General features: G+C 31.3%; 1 protein-coding gene across 2 annotated transcripts in view; it reads left to right on the top strand.

Moving 5' to 3' along the window:
• LOC134708541 (low-density lipoprotein receptor-related protein 8-like) overlaps nucleotides 1–16472 on the top strand; it is a 34609-nt gene that overhangs the window by 4996 nt on the left and 13141 nt on the right. For both annotated transcript variants that reach the window (XM_063569183.1, XM_063569174.1), the window contains exons 2-4: nucleotides 2132–2306; nucleotides 3992–4210; nucleotides 6090–6199. In XM_063569183.1, the coding sequence (XP_063425253.1) occupies nucleotides 2132–2306; nucleotides 3992–4210; nucleotides 6090–6199 (504 nt within the window). The remainder of the gene's footprint in view (nucleotides 1–2131; nucleotides 2307–3991; nucleotides 4211–6089; nucleotides 6200–16472) is intronic.

Here is a 16472-nt window from a genome sequence, read left to right as displayed (position 1 = left end):
GAAGGATTTTGGCTCTTTTTTTCCCTGATATCTTGTTTCAATTAAAATAAATCGATCGATGGCATAACGGCAATACAAATAAATCTACATGTATTGTGTTGTTATTGATTTATTACATCAATATGCGTTTACTATTTGCTTTGTCCCCAATCATTTTCATTTGGATAAAGTACTTTTTTATATTGTTCTTTACTAAATTCAGATTATCAAGATAAGACAGTTTCCCAAAACACAATAGACATAATGCTATATCATATTAACAAATATATACTAACTTCGATGTGGAATTTTAGTTAGATCATCTTCAACAAATCGGTCTTTACATTCAAAAAGTTTACCTTTAATAAAGAGTCCTTTGTATTCTTATTTTGATTTAACAATGCACATCGCTTTAGTGTATTGTGTAGACGCGTAACCAATAAAAATATACAAGGAAGCATAGTTTATTATAGTATGAACCCGTTATGTATTTATGTATTGCAACCTTGCAATTAACATATGAATGGTTGGTAGGTTGAATGTATTGATGTGCATTGATAGGGAGTTGATTTGAATATACTATTGGAAAAAAACAGTTGCTTTGGTCCAATTGATTTTGATTTCAACAAAGGATGAATAAAGAGTCTAGAGGAATCACTTATATCCACAGAGAAACTTCAGTACAAGTCCACCCCGTATAACCCCGATACAAATGAATCCGGTCCTTGACGTGTTCGAAGCGATAATCAGGACAATATTTGGGATGACAACAATTTAGAATGCCTCTCTAGTAATTTACATTTTCTGTTCTAAAAATCTGTCGGACTGGAAATTTACTATTAACATTCAGTACTATTTTGTTAGTTTAAAATTATTGTAATATTTAGGTACCTGTATTTTACAGTACTTAAATTGTACTTGAAATTTAGGTACTAAAGATTTTTGGTTACTATCGTTACATTTGCAGCATTTTGAAAGTTTTTCTATTTCAAATCTCTAAAAGTTATGATTTTCAAACTTGGAATATTGTATTATTTCTGTTCCACAATATTTAGTACAAATCAAGTACTGTAAAATACAAGTACCTAAATTTTACAATAATTTTAAAGTAAAAAAATAGTACTAAATATTAAAAGTAAACCAGTACTACATATTTTTTAGTACAAAAATAGTACTTATGTAAAAGTAGCTGTGTAGCAGTTTGATTAGCAGTATTGTGAAATGTCTGTTTTTTGTCCAATTATAAGAAATACATATAAGATACCATTAAACAACACATGCTGTATGTTTTATAAACTAGATAAAAATATGTTAATAATAATATTATTATTCAGTTATTATTTTACGATAATCACAGTCCATATATATATTAAAAATTACAAGCATCAAATTTGCAAATAGACAATTATGCTAATATCATAAGTGACCTTTATATTTTATATCGATGTGAATACAGGTATGTAATGAAATTTTGAATTGAAAACATAACATTGTAACAAGTGCTTACATAATTATAAGTCGTATTGTTTGAACGTTATCTCGGATAGTACGTACAGTCATTGTCCCATTAAATCACATTAACGGGGTCGAATGAAAAATGACTGTTAAATGAATCAACTTTAACATATTAGAACGGCATGAATTGAACTCTATGTTTTTATCTATCGTTAAAAATAACCATTGTTGTCTTATTTAAAGATAAATCATTTCGAACATTTTTGATGGGATTGTTAAATGTACGATAACACCTTGTTGTTTTAATTGTTGATTTAGATGATTGTCGTTTGTAATAGTTTTACAGTTTCTTCATTGCATATTGAAAAAAGAATTTGATTACATGCAGCTAGTACTATAAAATATATTTTGAACAAGAAGGGTCGGCTATAGCTAGTGTATCATGTGTATATCATGTAAGATCTGATGCATTATTTAGCCGTTGGATGTGTGTATGGTCGTTTGTTATTATCAAAATATTATGGTAGTTGTTGTCCAATAGTTTTTGACAACTTTCCGAACTTCTATAGTGCTGGATTTTATATTAAAGTTGTAATTATACAGTCTTAAACGAATTCGTATTAAATTGTCATCATGTAGTTTCCTGTTATTCTCACTGTAAGATAGTTGAGTTTGTAATCGTGTACATTTTTTTCAGCTTTGTTTGGAAAGCTTCTGATTTCAAATGAAGAATCAGTTTTAGAATTTGACATTGAATCACGGAACGTAACTGTACTTGTTGAGCATGGAGCATATGGTGTATATTCTTTGGACTACGATTACCAAAACAGATACGTTTATTTTCCAAGATTTCATGCATATGACATTGTGCGGTGAGTTTTATTTTGTACATTGATAGAAAGCCTAACAAACTTATTAAAAGATTAATAATGCAAAATTTTAGGTTTCTCATGAATAAAATATTCAAAAGAATTAAAAAGGCTTTGGACCTCATTCAACATCAATAATGGTGAATATTATAACAGGTTTCTCTAATTTTCTGTTAATATTTTTCGATAATAATAAAATAATCAGATAGAAAAAAAAAATAAAGCATATATTAGTATATACATTTATTATTATTAGTATAGTGTGCTAGTGACCTAATACGATACACATTTATACACATTTAGTGAGTAAATTCCATATGGGTTGAAAGGGAACGAGGCTCGAATCCCCATATGGAATTTTCTAACCCCATATATATCGTACTAGATCACTAGCACACTATATAACGAATTTATCTTACCGACTATCCAAAATGCTTTTCAACTTTGCACGTCTTTGGCATTATAACCATTTTAATATGAGTTTCACTAATGAGTCTTACGTAGACGAAACGCGAGACTGGTGTATTTAATTATAATCCGGATACCATTGAAAACAATTATTGAATTTTTGGCCCATAAAAGTTATCAATCCTTCAATACCGTTAGTATTAATAACCTACTTTAAAAATAAAAGCCAACAATAACAATTTTAAATGTGTTTTATCAATTTTCTTTTAGTTGTTTATCATCGTGATTGCATTGTCTGTTTAAAGCTTTAATATTTATACTCCCTTTTTACCTAATATGAAATATACACGGTATCCACGCGGTTGCTTTTAACTTATCATTTTCCTAGAAATGTATAGGAGGTAGGTTAAATATATATACAAGTCTTAAATGAAAACAACGTTCAAACCTATGATTACATTGGATTAAAAAAAAAACGCATTTTTTACACATGTGCATGTTAAACAAATGTCTTGGTAGAGGGGGTAAATACAGTAGAAACAACATAGTCTTAAAGAACAAAAAAGTTAAAAGTATATTTTAACAAAACACATTAACTAACAGGTAGAACAACTGATGTTAATTCCTGGTGACTACCAACAACGATTGCCAAATGAATTCATCACGAGATGTAGCATGGATTTAAGTTAATAATTTAATATATAAAATATGTGTTATTAATTTAATATGTAAAAAAATTTGCAAACGATATTTCAATTAAATTTGCAGTATAAATAGGATTTATTGTACAATTTCTACTTTGATATCTGTTAAAAGTTTTATGGAGCAACAATCAATGGTTTATTAAGAAGTGTTTATACCTTCCGATGAAACAAATTCAAGTTTAATTTTGTGTTTCTCAAACGATAGCAGATAAGATACTAACAACAATACGATACTCATATATATATATATGTATGGTTGGTGTTATTCTGCTCATTTCTTGAAAGTTTTCAGAACTTGGTCAGTTTCTTTTTCTGGAAAACAAGGGAATAACTGGCGAAACAACAAACGCATGTTTACACATTTTTGGTATATCCCGAATTCCACTTTACATGCTAAAGGCGTGCAATTGCGATTATTTCGCCGTAATAGTTTGGTCGCTTTTAAAGAAAAAAAAACACAATTGTATGGTTGGTTTGTGTGACAAAATTCAATACTGGGTTTGATATTATAACTGATAAATATAATTTAAAAAAACACAGTTAGTACATAGCAGTTTATTATAACATCTTTTGTAGATTTGCATATCCATCCAAGAACATCACATTGCAACATTTTGTGACAACATCGTTATATCCAGCTGGTGTAGCTGTTGATTCCGTCAATGGTTATGTATACTGGGTTAACAATGATGTAGGTAACAAACTTTCAAGATGCAAATCCGACGGATCAAGCAAGATTGTTTTTTTCACGGGTTTAACTAATACTTTTACCGTACGACTAGACGTTACAAACAGGTAATATGTTTGAATGTATATTAAACATTGTCTTATCTCATTATCTATCAGAGGTTTAATATAAAAAGTCATTGATTGCGACTTGCTAAATAATTACTTTCAAATAATTTTACATTTGGTGGTATACAGGGTTAAAATCTAACTTAATGTTAGAATTAATTTCAGAAAAAGACCTAGATTTAAAATTGTCAAGAAGTTCTTTAGAATTTTTAAGAATCCATTATGCTAAATACCATTACGCGAGTAAACTAGTTCTGTAGTTTGTCGTTAAAAGTATTTTATAATTTATTATAGAACAATAGCATAATGACATATAATAGAACAATGCCATAATGACAAATGATAGAACAATAACATATTGACGGGATATTTTAAATTACAAAGTAACGTTGTAAAAACTAAAGAAACCTAAAAAGTTGCATATACAAAACACCCCAGCTTAAATGAAAGATATTACAAACACATTGACGGGACGTATACGTACTGAGCCGTGTCAAATGGATATCGCAGAAAACAAACTATAAACACTAAAAGTAATACTAATGATAGAATAAAGACAAATGAAAGAACAATATAACACAATGTTAAGATGATAAACAACGTCAGAACGCAGAAGCTATACATCGAGACCATCATGTATTACATTGTATTTGTGAGGTTGATACGGAATGTTTAGCAATCAGGTATTGGTACTTTCCGATGAATTTTTATAGAATCCTTAAACGTCAAACACGTGATGGTATGGATAATGTGTGTACTGCATAAATCATAATAATTATTGCTGAAAAGTGCAGATTAAGGAATTTTTCAGTTTAAGATTAAAAAAAGACTGGATTAATTCAAAAAGTGAATAATAGGTTGTTAAAATAAAGTCAATTGATAACAATTGGCAATATATATGAAGAATAGAGCAATCAATTGACCTAATCAAGTCTCATAAATTATAGAAATAATGTTTATATTGTGAAGACCTCTTTGTTTATTTTCTTATGAAACTTCGATCTAAATGGCCTTAGGCAATATAATGCAATTATTTGTACTGCAACTTATTTCAAACCTTTCTCTTTATCGGAAAATGTATAAATGTGTGATGTGTTTACTGGAGGAATATGGAAATAGTTGCAGCTGTTAATGCGCTCCTCAATAACATGTACGTTTCGTCTGTAAAGTGTATCGACATGTTATAGGTATTGTTATGGGCACCAACTGTGCCCCTTTAATAGCAAACCTGTTTTGTAATGTTTCGAATCACAGTCACTTAAATAATGAATTCAACAACACTTATTGCGTCCCCTGTGGTATTTAAATAAAGAAACGTTTTTATAAATATACTGCCGAAATTAAACCAAAAGGAACTTACTTTATAAAAAAGGCAACATGGACGATTTTTCGTTCCTTTTTTTTTGGTAATTTTCCTTTAGTTGACAGTGATGTTCCTTTGGCAAATTCGATTCCATTTTTTTTTATTAGGATATCAGTGTTTATCTTCGGCTTAGTATATTTCTAGGATGTTGATAAGTTATTTCACAACTAACATCCCATAGTTCTTGCTAACCCATATACCCGGATGTTGCTACCCATAACATCGTGGAACTGCATGCTCATTTTCCTTATTTCCATGGCTGTTTATTATGAAGTATCAAATTCTGTAGATTATCGATGATGTCTGTAATTACCATTTCATATTTAATCCAGTTACTAATTATTTTCGATCATTTGCACTCATTTCAGTAAATGCATCAGGTGGCTGCCAAACTGTCAGTGAATGGGACTACTGACCTAGCTAGGCAAATGAACCACAAGAAAAGTCACACCGTCTATGATGTGACAAAGCAATTGCAATGATTGACCTTTTATATGGATCTCCTTTATCTTTCAGATGGGTGTATATAGCTTACTTTTCTAAAGGAATATCCAAGTCCAGATTCGATTTAACGGATTTTAGTATGATAGCTAATTTTACATCAACAACAATAGCTATGGATATAGGTATGGTTCATGGATGAATAATTGGCTTGTGTGCAATTTGATGTAAACTATAAGTATACATTGTATCTCATAAAAAGTATAATTACAAAAATACTGAATCTAGAGGAAAATCAAATCGGAACGTCTATAATCACATGGCAAAATCAAATAACAAGACGCATAAAAAACGAATGGACAAGAGCTGTCATATTCCTGACGTGGTACAGGCATTTTTAAATGTAGATAATGATACTAAAAACTCCCAAACAATGCACCATAAATGTGTGTGAAAGGCAGGTGAGTAACTAATAGATTATATTCAAATAAAGTGACCCAAAATAAAACTTCATCGAGTAATATGAATTTCTCTATTTGTTAGCTGGGATGAACAACAATTCATTAAATGAAAAATATGAATAATTTGAAACAAACATGACAAATTGATGATATTTTTATTGTAGAACTCTGCATAGTTTTTCATTTCCCACTACATTCCATGTTGTATTTCATGTGGTTGTTTCACTAGGTCCAAACATAACGGCTGGTTTTAAGAGTCATTTTCTGAAGACAAATACATATAAAAGGATGAGCCCATTTTCAAACAAGAATTGCCCTTTGGGGAATTCTAGAGTGAAGTGGAACTAAACAAATAATTATATAATAAATAAGGGAATGTGGTTTGATTGCCAACTAACTATCTACCAAAGTCGAAATGAAGTGGATGTTATCAATTAGGACAGCCATACGGTTTTTCACAATGAGAAAAAAACAAAACCGTATAGTCAGTTATAAGAGGTTCCGACACAAACAATTTTTCTCATATCAAATTAGAAAAATAATAACAAGCATAAAACAACACAGACTGGACTTGACAGGGCAATTATTTGTCTCTAATCCATTTCTATAAAAAAAAAGGATATAAGTAGAGATCTTAAAGTGTTTGCAGTTACTGAGAGCTAGTTCAATGCAAAGAGCCAACGAATACAAAATAATCATATATATAAAAAAAATATGGTGCACACTGAATAACCCGTATAGCAGGTTATTTTAAAGTGTGCATCACATTTTTTATGTTATTTCAAATACACAAAAATATTACAGTCATTTCTTATTATTCAATTCTAAATTGCATTTTAAACCGGAAAAAACTATGAAAATAACGTTGATGGCGTCATGGTCAGATAACATCATTATGCATTTGAGCTGATAAACAAAAAAGGATTAGAAGACGAGTTACATCCATAATCAAATTATTTAATTGGGTCTTTCCACTTATCTGTGGAAAGACTTATTGTATTTCTTCTTCTGATTATTATTATTTGTTTCCGCCAAAACTTTGTTTCGCAATATGTCGCTTAGATATTTTTTTGTATTGTTTCGTACAGTTTATGCGCTTTTAAATTTCACCCTGCTTCGACAAAAACATTTCTTTGTTAGAGCTATCTCCTTATTCACTGTTTATTAAATGTGTGCATCACCTTCGTAACAAAAAAAAATATATCGACAAAATTATTTTTTTCAAATTGTTCGTTACATTGTCCGGGTTTTTTGGATAATTGAGGTCGAAGCGATTGTATGACATTTCGTAGGAGTTTTCTACCATTACGAAATAAATAACTCATAAGCCTTTAACCATATAACCAAGGAACCTTTTTATGTGAAGACCATAGGTCCTAACTTAGAAAATGTGGTTAAGGTGAAAGGTACAGTGGAGATCACTTCTAACCTCTCATTAGAACTGTCAGAATAATCTGTCACAGAACTGTTCTAACCCGTCCTAGAACAGTTCTAGCTAGAACAGTTCTACCCTAGAACTGTCCTAGGTAGAACTGTCAGGATCAGTTCTAGGTAGAACTGACTAAATCAGTTCTAGGTAGAACTGTCAGGATCAGTTCTAGGGTAGAACTGTCTAAAACTGTTCTAGGTAGAACTGACCAAATCAGTTCTAACCGTAGAACTGTCAGCAGAACTGACCAAAGCAGTCAGGACTGAAGAACAGTTCTAAATGACGTCACTAGAGAAAGGGTACTTTAGAATTTAGAAGAAAAATCAGTTCCAATTACTTTACTATATATAATAGCAGATTTTTCTATATTGTTTTTACTGATCAAAAGTTACATGTACAAATATCGAAGTGGATATAGGAGGTTATCCAACTCATCGGAGAAATATTTTTATAAGATTGCAAATGAAATATCATTGTTTACGTTTTTTCGTTCCCCGTTTTTAACAGTCTCTTCGTAAAAATAACTGCATTTAATTCAAGGAAATTTAATCTTAATTTACCTTGTTTGCCTTGGATTTACATTCATGATTTAGGATTCTGCTGTGACAAATGATCAAACAAAAATTGTACAGTGGATAATATCTTGGAGTCTGGAACGTCAGAAAAATATACTCGATCTGAACATGAATGAAATATTTGCCACTGAACGTTAGGCTACAAACAAAACCAATCATTGTCCTTCTTCAAATTATAATAACAGTATAGTCGGTATACTATTCCAAGAAAAGAACTTCTCATACATGTACTTTTCATTTTAAAATAAAGTATATGAATCAGTCGTGTGAGTGTTGGATGATGCCGTTAAATAGTTTTGTTTAAAAAAAACCCATCATGAACTACTGAGTTAACAAGTCACTTTTGTGACGGTTCATTATTTAAGGTGGTACCTAACACTACAGGGAGATAACTCTGTAAAATCAGCTAAATGTTTTAATTACGTTGTGTTGTATAGGGAATATTCAGCTTCTCAATGATCAAAATAAGTGTTTGTCAAACTGCTATATAACCAGTGTAATTTTTCTGATAAAACGGTTAGTTAAATTTTTTATTTTTTTTATATTTTTGTCAAAGGGTCAAAGTAAATACTTTGTCAAAATTTCAAGAAAATTAAACGAGCCAAATTAATTTTAGTGAAAGTGTTGGGTACCACCTTAATAATTTAAGTTTGGATGTAACAGGTCTTCTGACGTTATTTTGTTATCAGCACCCATAGAAATAAGTTAGTCATGTGACCGTAACGTCATCAACATTTTTTCATGGTTTGCCAAGGTTTAAACATTTTGTTAAAATGGAATTTAGAATTAAATTTTAAGAAATGACTGTAATACTTTTTTCTGTCTATTGGAAATAACTTTAAAAATGTGGTGCACACTGTTAAAAAACTTGCAACGCCCATTTTTCAGTGTGCACCAATTTTTTTATGTTATTTCTTCATAGACAGAAAAAATATTACAGTCATTCCTTAAATAATAATATTTTCGATACAGAGAGAAAATAATGGCGCTCTAAATTGATGTGGACAAAATTTGGTGTCCTCTTTATCATACAATATCTGTCCTGACATAGAAATATTACTGGTTAACAATGAGGCCATATACATTTACATGATAAAGAATATATGTTCAGTTTTGGTTGATGTGGTCAAATAATTTTGTTATTAAAACGACTCAGTCTGATATATCGAAACTACTGAAATTTGTTAACAATTCAATATTTTGAATAAAAAGAGGACACATTGTCATTTGAATTATACAATCCATTGTGATCGGTTGTTGTCTGCTCTATGGTTGGGTTGTTGTTGCTCAGACACATATTTTTGTTACATGAGTCAGTCTGAGGTATGAAAACTAACTGATGTTTGTTTCTGATGCAATATTTTGAATAAAAGTAGGAAATGCTGGCACTCTCAATCAATTCGATTCTTTTTTTTTTGTGGTTGTTGATTTCCAATATTGAAGTTATAATAATTTATAAACTACAGTCCCTCTTGACCTAAAATTATAACTGAAGTACTGTCCAAATATATAGACTTGCATAAAAAAGAAGCAAATATGGTCAGTTTTGGTTGATGCGGTCAAAAGATTGTATTACAAGACTTAGTCTGAAGTATGAAAACTACTGATATTTGTTTACGATTCAATACTTTGAATAAAAAGAGGATATGGTGGGGCTATAAATTCATGTGAACAAAATTTTGAGGTCATTGTTTTCCAATATTGCTGTAACTTTATATTACAGTCCCTCTTGGTCTAAAATTATAGCTGAATTTCTGTACAGCTATATAGATTTGCAGAAAGAAAGAGCAAATAAGGTCAGTTTAAATTGATGCGGTCAAAAGATTTTTGTATAACAGGTCCGTCCGAGGTATGAAAACTACTCGTAAATGGATATTCACATTTGTTTACAATTCAATATTTTAAATAAAAAGAGACCATTCTAGTACTATAAATTGAGTGCAAATAAAATTTTGAAATCATTAATCATGTTCTCCAATATAATTGGTATCCTTGCCTAAAAATAAACTGGATTCCTGCAGTGTGCAGCTAAATGTTTATAGATTTATATGATGAAATCAAATATGATCAGTTTTATTTTATAGTGGATCAATGGCAGATCCAGGGCGGTGGGGGGACTCCCTTCTTTTAACGGTCAATGCATTTGCATGAGGACATTTACTAGTTAGACCCCCCCCTTTAAAACTGCTGGATCCGTCTCTGGTGGTTTGATCCGGAATAACGTATAACATTAAGGAGGTCAGATAATTTTGTTATGTAAAACGAGCCATACTGACTCCCCGAATGACAAATGTAAAACAATTAAAATGATAATGACCCCCCCCCCCCCCCCCCCCAATATTAACGGCTTAGTTTATGTTAAAAAAATGAAAGAAAAACAAATAATTTATGTAACACATCAACAAAAGAAAATCACTGAATAATAGGCTCCTGACTTGGGACAGTCACATACATGCAGAATATGATATGTTCTCTTGCCGACAAAAAATTTGAAATAAAACCGGCAAAATATCAAAACTCTTAATAATATTAATCGCTATTTTGCCGAAGCCTTTATATTAAGACAAAGAGTTCTTAAAACCTGAGACTACTATATGTTATAGTAGTCTCAGTTAAAACTTATAAATTAATTCTAGACATAGAATTTATAAATCAATTTTAGCCGTAGGATTTACTATTAGTAAATAAATTCTAGCCGTAGAATTTATAAATCAATTCTGAAATCAATTCTAGCCGTAGAATTTATAAATCAATTCTAGCCGTAGAATTTGTAATCAATTCTAACCGCAGAACTGTTCTAGAGGTAGAAACGACTAAAACTGTTCTAGGGTACAACTGTCAGGATCAGTTCTAGGTAGAACTGTCCAAATCAGTTCTAGGGTAGAACTGTCAGGATCAGTTCTAGGTAGAACTGTCCAAATCAGTTCTAGGCAGAACTGACCAAATCAGTTCTAGCTAGAACAGCTCTAACCTAGAACTGACTAAAAGGTGTCAGGCTGACAGTTCTACGTACTGTTCTAGAACAGTTCTCCTGACAGATTCTGACAGATTTAATGAGAGGTTAGAAGTGATCTCCACTGTATGGGTCAAGTCCTAAATTTTGACTTTTGCTTATTTTGGCATTTTCTCAAACACTTTTAAAGATATGTATAAAAAAGGTGCAAAAAGTTTGCTTTATTGTAATGAAGATATGTTACATTTGGTCCAACACAATCTCATGACATTTTAAACATTTTTAGCCATAGCGTTTATTTTCGATTGATGAGTTTGACTGTCCCTTTGGTATCTTTCGTCCATCGTTTATAGGAGTTACTGGCTCTGAAATGTTTAAATATAAGGTTAATCGATTATTACTTCAACTTGGTTTATTATAAAGCCATATGACCTGAAACAAAAGGTAGGGTGCAATATGATACCCGTAGTGACCTTGAGAGAACCGGAAATAGTTATTTTTGCACTTTTGTCATGAAAAAGTACTCAGAGTACTTCAAATACATTTACTCATCACTCAAGACTGTAAATTACTTTCGGTCAGCCGGGAGTTGCCTATTATCTCCTGGTTTAAAGGCTTAAGTATATAGACACAATATTTTAGAATTAAATGTTAAAGGTAGCAATTCTACTGTTTTAAGAACTTCAATTTCAAGGGGTACAATCAAAATCACGTGATGGATATACACACACCGGAAGTAACAGTCGAGCAGACCGCTTGAAAGATAAGTAGTCGTATTTACTTGTTTATATTTGTTATTCTCGTGGTGTTTTGTCTGATGCTTGGTCCGTTTCGGTGTTGTGTCGTTGTTCTCTTCTTATATTTATTGCGTTTCCCTTTGTTTCGGTTTGTTACCCCGATTTTGTCCATGGATTTATGAGTTTTGAACAGCAGTATACTACTGTTGCGTTTATTTATATCAATAAAATTTAATAAATATAGTAGTGCACCGAATGTCGGATATTATCTAGCTATGAAATACACAATTATCCTTGCTGGAAAGCGTGCAGTTATTGCTAACACTTCGACACAGTTATCCGTCGAAAATTGGGAACTGTGTCTAAGTGTTTGCAATACCTGTACGCTTTCTAGCAAAACCAATTGTGTATTTTAAAACTACATACTATCCGACATTCGGTGTGCCAACTTATTAATCAAAATTTAATTGATATAAACAAGAAAATGCAACTACTAACCTTTCAAGCGACGAGTTCGACTGTAACTTCCGGTGTGTGTGTATATCTATCACGTGATTTTGATTGTACCCCTTGAATTTGTCCACTGCATTCTCCATGGTGCTCATAAAAAATGCTCTATAACAAAAAATGTTTGAAATAGTATTTATAATACACAATAGAACCTTTTATTTTTTGTCTTCATGGCTAATAATATTTAATAAGAATTGTTTCAAAACTGAAACATGTTTATTAAATTTCCCCCAAGCTGGTAAACAAGATTAACATATTCAGATATTCAAATTAATAAGAATTGCCTACAAAATATTTGGAAAATTGATTGGTTGTTTGTTGTTTGCTCAACACCAAGTGGCAAATATTCAATGCATGTTCAAAACGATTATAAATAAACACATTAAATGCAATAGGAAGATTCTGTAATAATGGCCGTCTGGGATGAAGGTCAAGGAAATCAAATCATTGTACAAAAAAAATGTACTTTTGCATACCTGATCCTGTAAAGTTAAAGTCTCTGATATGACTGGAGGTGAAGAACATGTTGCCGCGTTTGGTTTTTCAATAGACAGTATGGTCTCTTTCTTGACCTGAAGAAAAAAATGAAATGAAATAAATACACGATATTTAATGGATATGTTGTGTTTCACCGACCAACCAATCCCCCTCGTGTCCCCTTATTTTCTCAATGTGTACTAGTTTGGCATACATGATGCTATAAGGTCAATGTCTCTGAACTGACTGATTGTGTAGAACATGTTGCCGCTTTTCTTTTCTTTTTAAACATCTTAATCTTTTCTTTGACCTGCAAAAAATAATAAAATAAAATAGATAGACGATATTTATTGGAATTTAGCTTTTATGCCGACCCCCTAACACCCCTTTTTTCTCCCCATATTTTTTCCAAATTTTCACGTGGATAATAGCAGTTTTTAAAATATCCGTTGTTGTTCTCTTGTGTAACTGCCCATCATATTTTATTTAAATAACTAGGCAAACGAATGTTTTGCCTTCCAGTAGCACAGACTCTGACTAAAAACGGGATGTTAGATCCTAATCAATATAAGAGTCATTTATAAGACAACACATACGAAACCAGGTTTCAGGACTTTTTATTTTGTTTATTAGTAATTGATATAAGTATTTAACCATCATAGCAATGCCTTTATAATAATTGCTTATTATTCCCTGATCTCCGCGAGGAATGTTATATTGAGAACTCATCGTTATACCATGGTATATATTTATGATATTGTTTACAAACACGCGCATAAAATGACCTCAAATGACCTGATAATATGATACTAGTTACTACATACATTACTGCACACATGGAAATGGTTTTAGTTTTGCGTATAACGATAAATCGAATAAAAGTTATTCTTTTTTGAAATATTATTTCTATTTACTAACCTGTGCACTTCGACATTTTTGTGTAGATTTGGTCGATCGTTCCTGTGTTTTTCTGGTGTCCATTCCGGTGTTGACAATTGTCGCCACTGCATTTTGACGCCAATATGTTTTTATTGGCAAGAAGTCCAAAGATTCTTTGACCAGGTTTCGTTCGAATGAATCGGGCGTGAAATGGTCTTCAAAAACAACCTTGCTACTTGTACTGTTAAATTTAAAATTTTCTATTTTCAGTTTACCATTTTTCAAGTTCGAAATCCATTGTTTTCGAAAAAAAAATGTATCTGCACTTTTTGAAGTATCAGGTATAACGAAAAAACTTTTTGTACACTTCCCCTTTTCATTAGTACAATTGAATGCTTGGAAAGACGGCATCTTTATTGAAATATTCAGCGAATAGTGTTTAATAATAGCGAGGTAAAAATGTATTTTAATATGTTTATCCACACTACTTCAGTACCAAAAAGACTGTGTGACGTCATCAGACATTCTGGGCTTATCGATTTGAAACAATAAACAACGAAAATAATTGGCACCGAATCTGTCTTTTATTAGAAGAGTACTTACAATAGCGTTTACTATTATATTGTGAAAATGTCATATTTAATAAACAATATTTTTATATGGAGGTATTTCAACATTTTCAATAAATCCTGACCACGTATTTATAATTTTCTGATAAACTTGTGGTAGTTGGTTCATATCTAAACCGTTCAAACTTGAACATTTACATACAAAAAAAGTGTCATTATATTTTTCGTCAAATTTCCGAAGCCAATACTTACCGATCGCATTCCAGCTTTCCAATGGCTCATGAATTAAACGATATATTAGTTTTGTTTGTTTGCTTTTTATAAACGTATCTATACTTACCATTCCCATCCCCCCTTTTTTTTCGTCCAAACAACAGACATTTCTATCTACCTGGTTCACTTTAAAGTCCCATATAAAGTTCCAAATTATATTATTTAGCTCTTTAGTAAATTTATCCGCAATTCCTCGTATTTCGATCTCGTAAGAACAAAGAGAAAGTATCATATGTTTTACTATAAGTGTTTTACCTTTAAATGTAAGCTTCCTACTTTTCCATACATGTACAATGTACACAGTTTTTAACCTTTTCTAGTATTTTTCTCCAAATATCATTGTCATCTATTTCATAACCATGGCACACCCCTAAGGTTTTAACATTGCCTGTGATCTATTTGATTTTATCAAATTTAAATCGTTTTCTTTTAGAAGCCCCTAATAGTAAGCCTTTTGTTTTGTCATAGTTTATTTTAGAACCCGAAGCTTTTTCGTATAAGGACAAAACTTTAAAAGTATTTTCTACAGATTGTTCATTTTTATTAAATACCTGGGTGTCATCTGCAAACATACATAATTTGGTTTCTATAAAGTTCCCTCCCCCTTCTGGTTATTTTAATCCTTCTATTTTAATGTCACCCCTTATCGCACATGCCATGGGTTAAGCTTGTATGATATACAACAGAGGCGCTATTGGACACCCATGCCTAGCGGAGCGAGTAATAGAAAAGTATCTTGATACAAACCCATTAGTTTAGATACACGTAGTAGCATTATATAATAGCATCTTTATCCATTCTCTAAATTTCCCGCCAAATTCAAATTTCTCCAATACAAAATCTATCCATTCCCATTCAACCCTATCAAAAGCTTTTTGTTGATCCAAAAATAATATAATTCCTTCTTCATCTTCGTTGTCAATATATTCTATAATGTCCTGAATCATTCGGTTAGCCTCGCTTATATTTCTACCTTTAACAAACCCCTTTTGATCGGTATGAATAATTTTAGGCAATACTATTTTAAGTCTTTCAGATAGAATCTTTGCAATAATTTTATAATCACAATTTAGTAAAGTTAGTGGTCTCCAATTTTTTATATTTTCCCTTTCCCCTCCTTTATGTGATAAGGTTAAGACCCCCTTATGTTGAGAGTTACTCAATATAGTATCAATAAAAATTTCTTGTAATAAACTAAATAAATCGTCTTTTATTATATCCCAGTATAAAACATAAAATTCTGATATTATACCATCTTCGCCAGGTGATTTGTTTTGTTTAAGAAATTTTAGTACCTTTTCTACTTCAGGGATATTTATATCTCTATCTAACATCTCTTGATCTTCCTTACTTACCTTGTCTACGATAAATTGACAAAGTTGTTGGCCCGCTGTTTTGTCCTACCCTTCCGTGGCAAAAAGTTTAGTATAAAATTTTACTTGTTCATTTAAGATTGAATCAATGTCACATTTATACTCACCGTTTTCTGTTTTTACACGTTGCCATAGTTTGTTCTGCCCATTTTTCTTTTCTAAATTAAAAAAGTATTTTGTCGACTTTTTCCCGTCTTCGGCCCATTTAGTTCTTGATCTAAT

The sequence above is a fragment of the Mytilus trossulus genome, chromosome 1, assembly GCF_036588685.1.
Source record: "Mytilus trossulus isolate FHL-02 chromosome 1, PNRI_Mtr1.1.1.hap1, whole genome shotgun sequence".
NCBI lineage: Eukaryota > Metazoa > Mollusca > Bivalvia > Mytilida > Mytilidae > Mytilus > Mytilus trossulus.
Note: the sequence above shows the minus strand (reverse complement) of the source record. Positions and strands in the feature narration are given on the sequence as shown.